This window comes from Tyto alba, unplaced genomic scaffold (assembly GCF_018691265.1).
Source record: "Tyto alba isolate M040663 unplaced genomic scaffold, T.alba_DEE_v4.0 Super-Scaffold_27, whole genome shotgun sequence".
NCBI lineage: Eukaryota > Metazoa > Chordata > Aves > Strigiformes > Tytonidae > Tyto > Tyto alba.
In genome coordinates, this window is record NW_024881301.1 from 22963097 (window position 1) to 22978184 (window position 15088).

General features: G+C 39.9%; 1 protein-coding gene across 4 annotated transcripts in view; it reads right to left on the reverse strand.

Annotated features, from left to right (window-relative positions):
* Nucleotides 1–13740, reverse strand: part of TEX10 (testis expressed 10) — a 62832-nt gene extending 49092 nt beyond the window's left edge. For 2 of the 4 annotated variants that reach the window (XR_004408773.2, XM_033004316.2), the window contains exons 1-5: nt 13012–13665; nt 10210–10398; nt 8704–9410; nt 2587–2830; nt 449–561 (exon numbers count right to left, since the gene is read on the reverse strand). Coding sequence is in view for 3 of the 4 variants with exons in the window: in XM_033004316.2 (XP_032860207.1) it covers nt 449–561; nt 2587–2830; nt 8704–9410; nt 10210–10389 (1244 nt within the window). In the remaining variant the exon portion in view is untranslated. The other 2 variants (XM_042798119.1, XM_033004317.2) reach the window with 2 other exon arrangements.
* Between the last annotated feature and the right edge of the window lie 1348 nt (nt 13741–15088).

Here is a 15088-nt window from a genome sequence, read left to right on the forward strand (position 1 = left end):
TATCCAGCCCTGTAATACAACTATAGAGAAGCAGATGTAGGTGAAAAAAATGTTTTAACTATGATTTGATGTAATTCAGCAGTCAACTGAAGAAAACATGCAGAATTATGAAACTAGTCAGACTAACACAAGTCACCAGTTAGCAATATGCAAATTCCAGATCAAGTGTTCAGTAAAATATTTCCATTTCTCTACAACAGCATTTTAATTTCTACCGGAGGCTATTCAGATGACTTCCTATACAATACTTTTACAAAGAACAACCAAAACTTCTCAATTCAAAGCAATGATACCTTCCTATAAAAACTTCTCTACAGATCTTCAAGGAATATGCAATAAAAAGTTTTCTTTTCCAACATTAAAAACCTACTACTGGATAAAACATATGACTCACATTGTCTCTCTTATGAAATTAAAATCTGTAACATGACATTGATTTTCTTCTTACCCTTTGCACGAATCTTTCTTTTTGTGCTTTACTGTTTCTTGTAAAGAATAAGGAAAATGACGCATGAAGTGGTGCTTGAAATCAACAAGGTAATTCATTCGAAGCCATAGTTCCTGTTAAGGGAAGCAGATGATAGACAGGAAACATGGCAGTAAGTGAAGTACATCAATGCAATCACCTTCCAAAATCCATTATTGGAATCCATGAAAAAAAGGAACTTTAGCTTCTGTTTGCAAGTTTTCATATATATATATATATATATATACTCTCAGATGCAAATGTGAGCTTCTGTGCATGAACATGAAGGTTCACAAAACAAGGGAGTAAAATGATGATATAAGTCAAGGTTGAGCAACAACACTGAATCCAAACTGGACCAGGAGATTTTCTTAGCACATATTAATGTGGATATATGCAATATTAAACTGAATGACAGATGTGAATTGAAAGTGCCTTTATATCACTTTATCAGTGTACTTAAAATCAGAGTGAACTCGTGATTTACTTGCAGTGACTGTCCTGAGTTTTCCATTAAGACATATTCTGGCACTGCCTTCATCTTTCCCCATCATTAGTGTGCTTGTAGTTCAAAACCCACTGACAAAACGCTTCCCAGTAGAAAGGCCATCCTTACAGAAAAACCATTTTTTTTTTTTTTCAATATTTAAGAAGAATTTTACTTTGTGGGTTAGCAGACAGTCACAGACACCATTTTACAAAGTGTCCAGCAGAACTCATCACAAAAAAAGCCTGCCTGAACGATTTGATAGCAATGCAGAATAAACTTTTTGATATTCAAGTATTAAGAACAGAGAATGATCACTAAAATATTTCAAAGAATAACAAGTTTCCACTAAGCAGATTCAGAGTGATTTTCCAAAGTGTCTGTAATAACCACTTTAGCCTGTAAGCCCAAGGGCTATTAAATAGGCAAAGCTTCCATTTACAAACTGAGTCCTTTGAATACATTTTATGTATAAAGGTGACTATAAAGGAAAAGACAAAATAAACTTGTTTATCTAATCCAAAATACAATATGCTCAAGAAAAAAAAAAAAAGTTGTATGGACATCGGGGGGTTTTTTCCCCCAAAATATCCCAAGGACATAATGCAAATGTACCTAAAACAGATCACATCTTGAAACAGGAGCACTCTTTCCATGTGACCAATATGCAGGAAAAGGCCAGGGGCAGTAGGCTGCCACAGGTATTTACCTGGCCAGCTGCCTGCTTCCTGCTTGCTTCCAAGAGGCCCACTAGAAAAGCTGAAGAGGAAAAAGGGGAACAGCATGTTTTGTTCAGACACACTGAATCCATCCCTCAGCCTGTGTATGTTGGGTAACCCTGGTCTAATGTAGCAATTACAAAAACGTTATTCGGTAATTCTTCTATAAGTAGATTTTCATTTAGCAAATGGACCTACAGTCTTATCCACAAGTAAAACAAAGAGCTGTCAAGACATTCCTTCCACCTACTCTCAACAGTCAAAATGGAAAGAGTGTTCTTTTTCCAGTTTGCAACATGTTTGGAAGAGCATCAAAAGTTACCAAAAAATAGCAATTCATTTATCAGTCAGACAAAATCAGGGCAAAAAAACTTCAACAATATTTTCCAGAAGTCTTACTGAGGTTTTGAATCAATGCCTTGTGGTACTACTAGTCATGACACAACAACATAGGTTGCACCAATTACAGGATCTCATCATACCACCATTAACCCCTACCTTTCCAAGGGTTTATTTAGGGTTTGTTCATTTCCACCTCCCATCTCTGGAAAATTTTTCAACACATAGAAACAAGGAACTGACAACTCTGTTCTACACTTTGTTCACATTTATATTCTAGAGGTTATCTGAGAGACAAAATGCTCTTCTCCAATGCCACCTTCAGTTTCAAAAGCTTTTGTGCTGCAGTCTGTCAAGAAGGATTTCTGGAGACTATCACTGAACTTGTCACTCAGTTCAACAGATTCTCTTCTAGAGTAAGAGACTTGACAAAACCCAGACTCAAATTCTGCTCAAAACCTATGCTCTATCTCCCTTAATAAAATATTTCCACTACTTCCAATCACCAAATCACTAGTTTCCAATCAAAACAAAATGAACTGTCATTATTATGCCACAGATCACGTCTCCCTTACCATTTTGTATGTTTCATCATGTCGCTTTGTGAGTTTCCACAATAAATGTATTATACTAAGCACTTGCTGCATAAGCTGCTGAGATTCTGATTCCAAAAGGTTTCCAAGAATGGGAGCTGATTGTGCAGGAGATGCTTCAATCCAGCACTCAATCAGTAATGGAATTATTATCTCAATAAAACCTTTTAAGTTTTCAGCCGAGGACAGGCCTTTTTCTGCACTGTCCATTACACCTGCCAGAGACCTAAATGACAAAAGCGGGAAAAAAAAAGAAAAAAAGAAAAAAAGATAAAGATCACACCTTTAAAAACAGATTAGAGCAATACCACTTTCCTGCTTTTCAAATAACAGGAAAAATTACTTGAATATGTTGTTTGCTTGCTTTCTTGCTAGGTATTTCAGTGAGGAAAAAAGGGAGTTCAAACCATCTACAACAAACCTGCTCCCGAGTCTCCCTGCAAGTTTGTGTGCTTCTGTAAAAACTTCTTAAGATTTCAGTATTTCTTTCTCCATTGTTATATGTAAAGTCTATAAAGTGGAGAAATATGATTTGCATTATATCACCTTCAACAGATAAGAATTCACGTACTCAGCACAACAAAATAAAAGCTCCAAGCTTTAAGCTCCTTGAAGCAAAATAATGAAACTGACTACAAGGTATTGTCAAACTCATGAGGTTTATTACAGTTAATAACAATTTCTAGCTATTATAAACATAATGGTAGTTCATATTAATAGAAAAAAAAACAACCTTTTGCAAAAACAAGTTTAGTTCCCACCTGACGTTTAACTATAACGCTCTGGAGAGCTACTAGCTGGAAAATTATTAAAATGATCTAATAATGAAATTAAACAAAAATTAAACTATATCTCTTCATTTTTTGATAAATTAAAAGAACATCTCCCAGAAAGCAGAAAAACAAGGACATTTTTCTCCCCCCCTTGTAACACACTTCACTTGTGTTTCAAAAGGGATTATCAGCACAAATGACTAAATCCAACTCCTGGATAAATTCAGGCAATTTGTAACCATTGTAAAAAGAAGGTTATTTAAAGAAAGAACTCTCTGAATAACTCCTGCTAATTTTAAGCAATACAGAAGCTTCTGAAAAGATCTTGAAATAACAAAAGCCCTTAAAAGAAAAAAAAAAGACAACACTAATTTCAACTGATGATTTCTGATATTGTTTTCCACAATGATTTTGTTTTCTAACTCACAGCAGGGAATTGCCATCATAACTTCTTAGTACACATAAAATTGGTACGTTGAACCTCCTGTTAAACTCCTTCCTATTTCAGTGACCTCCTCCAACTGATTTTTCTTTACATATGCACACAAAATAGGATCTGAACAAGTATTTAATTTCTTTCCACAGATAAGGTAGAGAAGTTCTGTTTACAAGTATTTGAATTTCATACTGGATTACAGAGGTGAATAGTTTCTCCTTGTCATCCTATAATTTCCAAATTATCCAATTAGTTATATCCTTCTATGAAGCTATATTTCTCATGCTGTTGCAATCGTCTATAGCATGCACATAATAGAAAATTTTATTCTGTCATTTCTCTCTGGTTGAAATTGGTAGTTTAAAAAAAGTACTAAACCAAAACAAACTCAGATATTAAACCAATGTCCTGGGTTTGAGTGAGTGGTGGGGTTTTTTGGTAGCAGGGGAGGGGGCTATAGGGATGGCCCCCTGTGAGAAGCTTCTCACTCAAACCCAGGACAACTATAAAAGGAGCAGAGGGAAGACATCTGAAAAGGAATAAAAAGGAAGTGTGACAAATGCAGGCTCTTTTCAATGAAGGTGAGATGCGAGACAGAATTTAGCTCTCCAGCACAAAATAAAATGGACATGTGGATACATAACTGGTCATAAGAAAAAAATGTCAGTTTTATCTTTAGTACCTACTACAACTATCAAACATCTTAAAATATTATAAAGCTTAACATTAACTGCAGCAACCAATGTATGTAGTCAATGTAATTTGGATTATTTATCCTGGTTTTGTTGCTCAATGTCCTTTCTATGCTGCAGGCACTGCAGTAAAGACACTAGTTTCTTCCAGACTATAAGGAGAGTTTACAGTGAAGGGTTCCAACTTAGACATTTAACTCTCAGTCATCTAAAGACACAGTAGACAATTCCCATCTTCCAGTTACAACCACCATGAATACTAAAGCATCACTCGACAAGCCAGTTGATACCAAGACCATAACCTCACCGAAGAAGTTAAGTTGTCCTGTAAATGGTATGCCATGACAGAACTACACATTCAGCTGAGATTCTGAAGTGTGAGTAATTGGCTGAGATAGTTCTGAAGTAGTAGTCTTTAATAGCTTCTCTGAAAATAATTCCTGATATTACATCAGAGCTCTGGAATTCGAGCAATCTATTTGTGGAAGACACAAAATCTCCCCATTAAGAGTGCATGAAACCCAAGAAGTTGGCAGCACACATCTACAAAAGTACCACACACACACACACACACAGACACACACAGCTACTTCAATACTTTTCTGAGACAAGGGATGGAAAAAGGAAGAATCATCCATGACAAAAGGGATACTCTACCCAGCTGCCAAAAGCATTTGGGCAAGAATACTTCCCACAGTACTCCTGAAAAAGAAGCCCCCATTTCTCAAGATAAGACTCCTCCAAATATTCAAGGTTATCAAAAGAGGTAAATAAAATCTGATCTCTGGTAATAGATGATGATGACAAAGGATTGCTGTAATCTGTCCAGTATGTATTTGATTACTGCAATATCCTTAGCAATACAGGTTCACTGGAACCAGAAGTGTTTGATGTCAACTCAAGTGTTAATCTTTCTGTCACATATCTGTTATCACTATTCTTTAATTGTAAGGCAGTTTTCAGAAACATTACTAAGAGTACTACCTTCATATCAATATGAAGTACTACTGAGGGGAGCTGCAAGGTATTTGTGTACCCCGTAAGATGCAATTTTTCTTTAAAATGCCAGTAGTTCTATAAAGTAAGACCAAACAAAAGAAAACTGTGCAACGTATCTGCCATTTGACAGCAAGAGAACAAAAATTCAACAAAGGGAAGTCAAGAAAGTGTGAAAAAAAAACAACAGAAAATAAGGAAACAACTTTCTGCTGCTTAAAACAGGAAAGTCATTGGAAGTTCATAAGTTTTTATGGCTCAGTCTAAACCAGATTACTGTCCTTTTTTGTGTGCACTGCCAGTTGCAGCAAAGAAACACCCAGTACACCAAGTGAACTGTATTTTCCATTTCTATCCGATGCACAGGTCACAGCATATACATATTCACTATACTTTGTCTTCCATTTTGGTCTCTCAAGTCTTCTTTGCTTTCCTCTGCAACTTCATTTTGTCCTTTCTCAGCAGAAACAGAAACTCTACCATTTCTCTTCAGCACCACTTCCAGTTCAAAAGAAGATCACACACCTTGGCATCACCATATTTAAGTTGCGAAGGCTTTCCATTTTTCCACACCTAAAATGAGTTTGAGGCAAAAAGCAACAGAGTCAGCATATAGAGAATATATTCTAATAATCTCTAATTCACTGTAATCTTTAATTCACACACAGTAGAAGGACCCAGCACACAGCAGAAAATAATAAAATCTTTTAAGATTTGCATGGTTGAACCACCCAGCATTCCAAGCTCAGAATCTACACTCTTTACTAAGCCTCAATACTGCAAACTGATTCTGAAAATCTCTTTCCGTAATCACTAGATTATCAGTGTGGTGTCATCCCTACCCAATGAACTTGCAAGGTTAAAAAGATACAGGAACTTTAAAAATTTAGCATACCATCAGTGGTGTTTGGAAGCCTACTTTTTAAAGAACAAAGTTGAAACTTACTTGCAGCATTAGTGATGAGGCCATCAATGCATACACGCTGCAATTTGTTACTTATGGTTTAATCAATTCATTAGCTAGTTAGGACTTGGATATTTGTGCACTGACTTCTTTAAACAGAAACACACACACACTGTACGAGATTTTGGAAGTACTAAAGCAGCATTACAGATGTTTTGCATCTCTTATTACAAGCGATTTCTGTCCTTGCAGTAATGGCCACAACAGAGGCCTGGGAATGCCTGTAAAAGGCCACAGTTGGGATTGGAAGAGACAGAATTAAACATCTTCAGCTTACTAGAAAATAATTCAGTGGCAAATACAAAAGTCACCACAGTAACTTCCACTCTTAGAACTTTGCAGATATCCACCAAAACAAGCTGTACTGGCCCTTTGTGCAATATTAATATACCAAAAATACGTGCAAATGAAATAAAATGAGAGTATTTTAGTACCTTCTGCAGATGCCCCTTCTCTTTCCATTCTTCTGTTCTGCAGCCATCAGCTTGCTTTGCCAAGATTGCCTTGGATTCTAGCAACGTTTCCTTCTATTCTTCTGGCTCCTCCTTATGCTTGCAAACGCCTTTTTGAAAGTATTTATAACCATAAGTGGATCACGATGTTTCACCAAAATCTATCTCCTTAGAAAAGCGGAATCCAATTCAGGTGACACCAGATGTAAAGTTTATTTTCCTGGACCTTGGATACAGTGCATCTTCAGCTATTACAGGGCATGGTATATCACACACTGCGTATCATTCCGGGCACAACATAAGAATCCTCTGACATACGGTGGTCCACAGTTGTATCTTTCTGACTGCAGAGATGAAGTCCACAGGACTGTTTTGTGCTCAGCACTGATCCCTTCCCCCTCCCTCAATTGGGCTTCACTGGTTTAGTTTCCAACTAAAGTTTTACCTGCAGCAGATATTGTTGGTCATGACTAAACTCTTACACTATGTTAACAACCACTTTTGTAAGAATAAACTGCACATTTTACTTAGCTTAGTATAAATTTCCTACACCAATGACAAGCAATATTCTATCTACCGAGAGGAAGCCTAGGAGAGTGGAAATGGAATGGCCATTCATGTGCCTCCACAACGACAGAAAACATCTGCAAATTCAGGCCAATACTTGTGGTATCAAAAGAGAACACCTTCTGCGCTTCAGTCTTTCAAAGGTACAAGACAGACCTAGCAAAGGATTGGGCAGTGGGTTTTATACCCTTTTCTGCCACTGACCTCCTAGATGAATTCAGTATAACTGCTTTATACCCCTTAATCAGTCTCCCTCAGCAGTAAAACAAGGACTGTGGTTTGTCTTCAAACCACCTTGATACCTATGGATTCAAGTGCTGTGTAACAGCTAAAGGGTTTCAGTTTTTCAAGTTGTAGTTCCAGGTCTCCTACCAGCAGGTATGTAACACCTATAGTAATGCACATACATGAGGATGCCAATGTTTAAAACATACCATAAAGTGGGGTGGGAGATTCCCCTCTAGTGTGAGAAGTGGGTGAATCAGAAAGGAGGAAGAGAAATAAAGATGGTTAGTTACTTGTCCCTTAACTTCAGTTCACATCTATTTAGAGCATTACTAAAAAACACACAAATCTTTCTGTGACTAAGCACACTACACTTTCTTCTATATTCATCAACATGTCTCAGATAAGACATCTTCTATCCACAGTGAAGTTCGAAATTGGTGAATTGATTAAAAATACCTAGAATTAGAAACTCAGTAGAACTTCATACAGCCAGACACATCTTATCATGCTGTCCTTTTTAAAAGAGGCTATGTTCAAAGAAAACAGACTTCTAAACTTATGATAGACTATTGACGGTGAAAGCACAAAACTTCAGTAAAATTCCTTGTCACAGTGTAAAAAACAAGCTTACATTTAATGTAAAAAAATTTTCCTGTTTGCCCCCAGGTCTATTTGATATCCTGCAACAACGTATCAATTCACATTCCCGAAAAAATGCTAGTTGGCCTTCTAAAACTATCATGAATAGCATAAAGTTTTTATCTGACAACAGGAAAGTTCATAATATATGCATAGCACAGTTATCAGCTGAGTATTCCCATATTTTCAAGCCACTGAAGTAAGACTGCACATTATGCTAAATGCCCTGAAATATGGCTAAGGGACAATCCCACAATAAAAATTAAATTGCTGTCTTCAGCAGCAACAAACCAGTTTAACATTGCGATCATACAGCCAACATTAATTCCCAAAGTAGTTAACGTTTTCTCACCTCAGTCTAAATGATGAGTTGATCTTTGGTCGTAAGCCACCATTTTCAAACAGCTGTATATGTTGCTGATTATTTGCATGGACCTTCCAACTTATATATATTGGGTTCCTCACAGAATGTGGGCTGTCCTTTTGTTCTTGAAGCCCTTCATCCTCTATTTCACTGGATCCATCTACCACAGCTTGGAGAAACTTCTTGAGCCTGGTAAGTACATTCAACCTCCACTGCTGAGAAGTTACTCTGCGATTTGGGTTAACAGAGAGCATCCAGGAAAGTTTCTCTCTGCTTTTCAGTCTTTTTGACAGTTGCTGGTGAGAAATAAGCTCTACAAAATTCTTCAACAATATACTGCTGCGGTCTGTGAGAAGAGCTGGGTATGCTTCCAACAAAACGTCCAAGACTTTCATTGAATCTTCCTGAATTCCCTCACTGATATGAGTCATGGCACTGGAGAGATGGGCACTTACCAAAGGAAAAAATGGAGCTATCTGTTCCGCTCTTATTTTTGAAGCCAAGAATTGCAGCAGGTGAACAGCTGCCCCTCTAACACCAGAATCTTTGTCTGTAAACACAGCTGCCACCTCACTTATTAGATTTGAAAGGTGTGCATCAATTATAAATGGATACTGAGACAGGAGTTCTCTGAGCCCAAGAAGTGCATTATGCTTAACCCCAGGACTATAGTGATGCATCTGTGAAAGCAGATCCTAAAAGGGAAGAAACATATATGCTTGCCATCATTATTACTTCAAGCTCTTTAGACTTCCCCATCTACTTCCAGCACATTTTTCTTAAACATTCGAAAACACATAATCTATTCTTGTGAGGTACTGCTGCTCATAACAGTATAACATGTTCAGAACAAATATGAAATTAGTTTAAAGCATAACAATGACAAAATCATCAAAATCCAATGACAGGAAAAACAAGATACCATGACTTGCCATTCAGGTAATTAGATACTCCTCATTCTTAAGTTTATGCACAACCCTACTGACTTAACAGAGGGATGACCAAAAATAAGTCCTCTCACACTTGTTCTCAAAAGTAGAACTGTGAAATCTCAGTCTCAACAGCTTTGTTCAGTTTAAGCAGAGAGCTGTAAGAGATAGAAGACGATGCAAAGGAAGGAAAGCAGAACCATCATCCAAAGAAATACAAGATTTTTCAAAAACATCATCTCAGAAAGCCTACTTTCTGAAACCCCGTCCCTAAGTTACGATCTAAGACTTTCAAAAGTTGAATGTTAATCCTAGATACTTAAATCAGTGTGCTAAGTTTTTGCACTGTTGAAAATCTTTCCCTTGGGTCATAAGCTGGTCCAGCAATTTGAGTCATTAAATGCATGGGTCAGTTTATTGTCAAAGACAAAGAGGATGTATTCAGATCCTCTGCTGGCTTTTTCTAAATTCTTTTTTTAAATAGATGTTTTTTCCTAGACTCTAGTAAACCTAGATAAATGACAAGTAATTTTCTGTAATTTCAGAATGTAATATCACAGTATACCTTTATGTTAAGTTTTCTATTTTGCGTAGGAAGCACTCCATCTTCTTTAAGCTGCTCAGGAATTTGTATGGCCTTTGTTTTGAAGGTAGTATCAGTTGCATTCTCTAGTTTAGGCTTTTTTTTCCCAACTTTTAATTTCACTTTCTGGAAATCTTCTTGATGTTTCCTTTTTTTAGTCATTCTGATTCTCTGCAAAAAGATATTCGGAATTTTAATTTGATTAAATACACTACAAACAAATATTATTTCCACCAAAGAGCAGCAAACCTCTTACTGAAGGCCACTGTTTTGATGCTTTTGCTCCAGAGACAAGATGCTAGACTAAACAGACATGCAGCTGTTCTTCTAGAGTCCAGAAAACATTCTGCTGCTCCTTTGGTTGTCTTTGCACTGAGAACTACTTTATTGAAAAAGATTGTTTGGTTTGGTTTGTTTTAAAAAGTTCCTACCGATAGAGCAACTTTTTACAGTTGACCCTTGTCAAGCCAAAGGAATTCAGTGAACTGTTTCATTTAATTTCTACATTGTTTACAAACTCAATGATTAACAGCATACAGTCTGCACGGGTAAAATAATGGGTTTAATCAAGCTGATTCACTGATAACAGCAGTATAGAATCTGAGAAAACTTCTACTACACACTGAAAAGTCCAGCCTGTGCATTTAAAAACAATAACTAGAAAGAATGGAGGAGGGGGGGAAAGAGTTTAAATGGGCACATATAGAGTAAAAAGAGACTGAAAAACTGTCATATTTAATAAAGCATAAGAAATAAGGTAGTGTGAGTAGCTATACTTAGAAATTGTACAGACATACTAGAAAAAATGTGCAACAACCAAAGAAATTAAACCCCACACTTCAGTTTCTGAATGACCTTTTAGGTTTAATATATCTGTACTAATAAAAGTACTCTTAATTCTACCAGATTTAAGGGGAAAAAAAAAATCAAAACACAATACCAAAAAACCTCAAACACTGCATCACAGGTTCATTTATTTAATTTTCCTTCCCTTGATCTCTATACTTCTGAGTTCATAACAAGACTCCAGAAGCTGATGTCACAACACTCAACACCACATACACACTGCGCCTAGACTTCTGATCGTCTGATAGACTCCTAGAAAAGGCAGAAGGGGGAGACAAGCACAAAGCCATTACAATGGTGAGGTTTCACATCTCCCAACTTTCTAATGATAACAGGTAATTTATAGAATACTTCCAGACTGAAATACTTCCAGACCTCACTGTACACAGTCTAAAGTTCATGTTGTCAGGTACATAAACTTTTTGCTTCTTCTCTTTCAAACTGCTCCTTGGGTAAGTAGGTTTTGCACATTCTTAATATCTGAACTATACAAAAAAAAAAAAAAAAAGAGAACACAATGTTCAAATTTTAAAAAGACCAAACTAACTAAAAAATAACAACAAAAATACAGCTGACTAAACCCAGAAATTTCTAAATAAAATATTCAAACAATGATGCTTTTATGGTGGATATGATCATCATTCCCCTATAAACTAGAATTCTACAGCTGACTTTCCCCAATGGGCTTCAAACTGTAAATCTGTGCTGTATTACAGCATTTCATACACATTATCGGGATAATCATTAAAGTATGCTTTACATCCAGTTGTAATTTTCTATGCTTTTAAAACAATTTAAGCAACTGATTATACAAACGTTTGACTACAGGTTAATTTCTGTTTTTCACATGCTAGCTTAAAACAGCTATATGCAAGACCACTAACTGACATGTAAATTTAGCATACGTAACCTATAAAAAAACTTGGGGTTTGGTGCCAAAACAAAAAGGTCCTTTAGTGTCCAACTATAACAACTATGTTTTTTTAATAAGCTTCTGATTTTTACCATATGCATCTTTCAAGAAATAATTACAAGATTTTCACTGTTTGATTGCAAGACATACAGAAATAACAAGAAGCTTTTGACATGAATGTTATTTGCACTTACAAAGCTTGCTTTGATGGAGATATTTAGGAAACCTCACTCTACAAGATGAACTGTTTGGCTTCCAATTAATATTAAAACCTCTATAATACAGGTGTGCACACACCTGAATGAAATCAATTAAATTCTTTTAAAAGAGGAAGCTTATAAAACATACTTTCTCCTACTAAAACAAATCAGCACAATGTACCTTGCACTGCATATTTTGGAAACAATTTACTGGAAATCTGAACATATCAACTTCCAATACACGTGTACCACACTAAATCAGAGATAAAATGGTTACAAGGCCAAAGCCACAAAAACACCACAGTGTCTACGAAATCAGACATTAAGCAAAACTGTATAGAGCATATAAAGTCATGTAAATATTTTAATGAAACTTCTTGCTGAAACAACTGTTTGCCTTTTGACTTCAATTGTATTTTTAGTTGGCCTTCCCCCAACAGGACTGAGCTAAGTGCACCTAACAGTTTATGCACGAATATAGTTCTACAATCTAAGACATTAAAATAACCACAAATCAGTATTAGCTTCCTCCAACACAAAGCTGTACGCAGCACTTTGCAGAAACTACTTCAGGTGTCACTGGGCCATCCTTGGCTCAGGCTTAGGGAAACGGCAGGGAGCCAAAGGGAGCGACTGTTTCGCCCGTGATTTACTCCCTCGCAGCTCTGAGGCGGTATCCCCAGGGAACACTGCTGCCAGCATATTCTCACAAGCTCAATCAGGAAAATCCTGAGGAGCCAGAAGGCAAGGTACGTGCCCTAACTCCTCTCACCTGATAAAGGCTTCCCCCTGGCCGATTCTCCCCCGGCAAAGGGCAATACTTACTCTCGGAGGCTCCCGCGCCGGACAGCCCCCACAAAACCTGCCAGCGACCGCGCCACGCAGCAGAGGCCGTACCCCAAAGCCGAAGCGCTGCCGAAGCGGAGGCGGCGGCTCCTCCCGCAGGTCTAGGCCGCTAAACAACCCTCCTCGCCGTCCCGGGACATCTTTCGGGTTCTTCCCGAAGAGCCGCTTCCCTCAGCTCCGCTCCAGTCGCTCTACGAGGCGTTTAAATCAGGCGCGTCAGTGCCCGCCCGGCGCCGGGGCTCCCGGCGGGGAGGCCGCGAGTTCGGCTGCCGGGAGCCCCCGCGGCCGCGCCGGGGTGGAGCCGGGGCTCCGCGCCGGGAGCGGCGGCTGAGGGAAGCGGCCGGGCGAGCAGCCGCGCGCAGCCCCAGGGGAGGCGGGGCAGGGGCGGCCGACGCCCGCGACCGGGGGAAGCCGAGGCCGCCGGTTTCTCGGGAGCCGCGCGGCCGCGCTCGCGCTTTCCCGCCGCCCTGCGCGGGAGCGTGCGGGAAGGGGGGTGGGACGCACAAAAGGCGGCCGGTAGCGCCGGGCAGGGCAGGGCAGGGCGAGCCCGGCGGCCTCCGGGCAGGGCAGGACCGGGCGCCCCTTCCCCTCCCCCCACCAGCGGCGCCGCCGCCGAGCCCCGCGCGCGCGCGCCGCGCCGGCCACTCACCAACCACGCGGCAGCGCGAGCCCCCTTCCGCCCCCGAGAGCCTGCCCGGAAACGGCCGCCCACGTGAGCGGCCGCAACCAGCGAGCACCGCCTCCCCACCACCCCCCCCCCCCCCCCCCCCCGCGGGGAGGAGCGGCCTTCCTGCCCGCGGCCGGCGGGGCCTGGGCGATGGCGCCACCTGGCGGCGCGGCGAGCTCCGCCGCCAGCAGTGGCGGGAATGGCGCGGGCGCCGCCGCCCTCGGCTGAGGGGCGGGAGGCGGGGCCCCATTTCTTTTTCTCTTTCCGCCGGGTTGGTGGGGTCCCGAGTGCTGCCGTGGGGGTGGTAACAGGAGTGGCATTAGCAGCAACGGCTGGCAAGCTTCGGGCGTGCAGAGGCGGGAAGCGTTCGGAAGGGAGAAGGCGGGGTGGGCGCCAGCGCTTGGGGTGTCCCAGGCGGCCTCAAAGCGCCGGGCGCGCTGCGGAATTCTGTGCACTGACAGCTAGGTCAGGCTTGCTGCTTCAAAGCGGGTGATGAATTCCTAGGGCAGGCGGGCAGAGCCCACAGTCTTAGAAGACGCAGGAAGCAACGCCGGAGGAGGATGTTTCCATACCTGTCTGGAACAGGGATCGCCGCAATGTATGCCAGGCAGTGACTCTTCTGTTGCACGCTCAAAACTTCCCTGCCACTTCACCTGTGAATACACTTTTACTGTCCACTTTCTGCCTTCTAGGAGGAGTAGAAGTTCCGCATTGTTTTTTGTTAAAAATCACTTCCCTGAAGCTCTCTGTGTTCTAAGTAAAACATGAAAAGCTAAAATAAAAAATATTTATCTTGGTTTAAGTTTTCTTGCTATTTCTTAAGTTTTATTTCTATCAACTCTCCAGTTATTCCAGATGTCTGGCTTGCTGCTACTGTGAGAAACAAAATGTATAATATTATTTAATCAGTCATCAACATCGTTTAAGCATCATTAATAAAGAAAATGCCTTTTTCCCTTACTTTGCAATTCTTGCACAAGTAAAACATTATCTTCAAAAGCAGTTTTGGAACAAACATGCAGTTTTCCATTAGTGTAAGAACACAGCAAGCCATCACAAAACACAGGCAGGTACAAGAACAAAATAATATAATTCTTTTGCAGCATCCATCTGTACCAGGAAACCAAACAAAACAAAACAACTAAGGGGAAAATTGTATAACTGAATAGACTGTTAGACTGTTCTCAGAAAACATTCCCAGAAGCATGTACTTCATGACTTTTACACAGTTCAGTTTTCTCAGCTGTCTTTAAGAAGCAACAGCAGCACTCTGCAGCATACTGTTCAAACCATTTTATATCAGTGTGCTACAGATTCAGAGATCTTTCCATTTTCAGCATGTTCCTCCTGCACCCGAGGGGAAAAAAAAATAACAAAAAAACCTCCAAG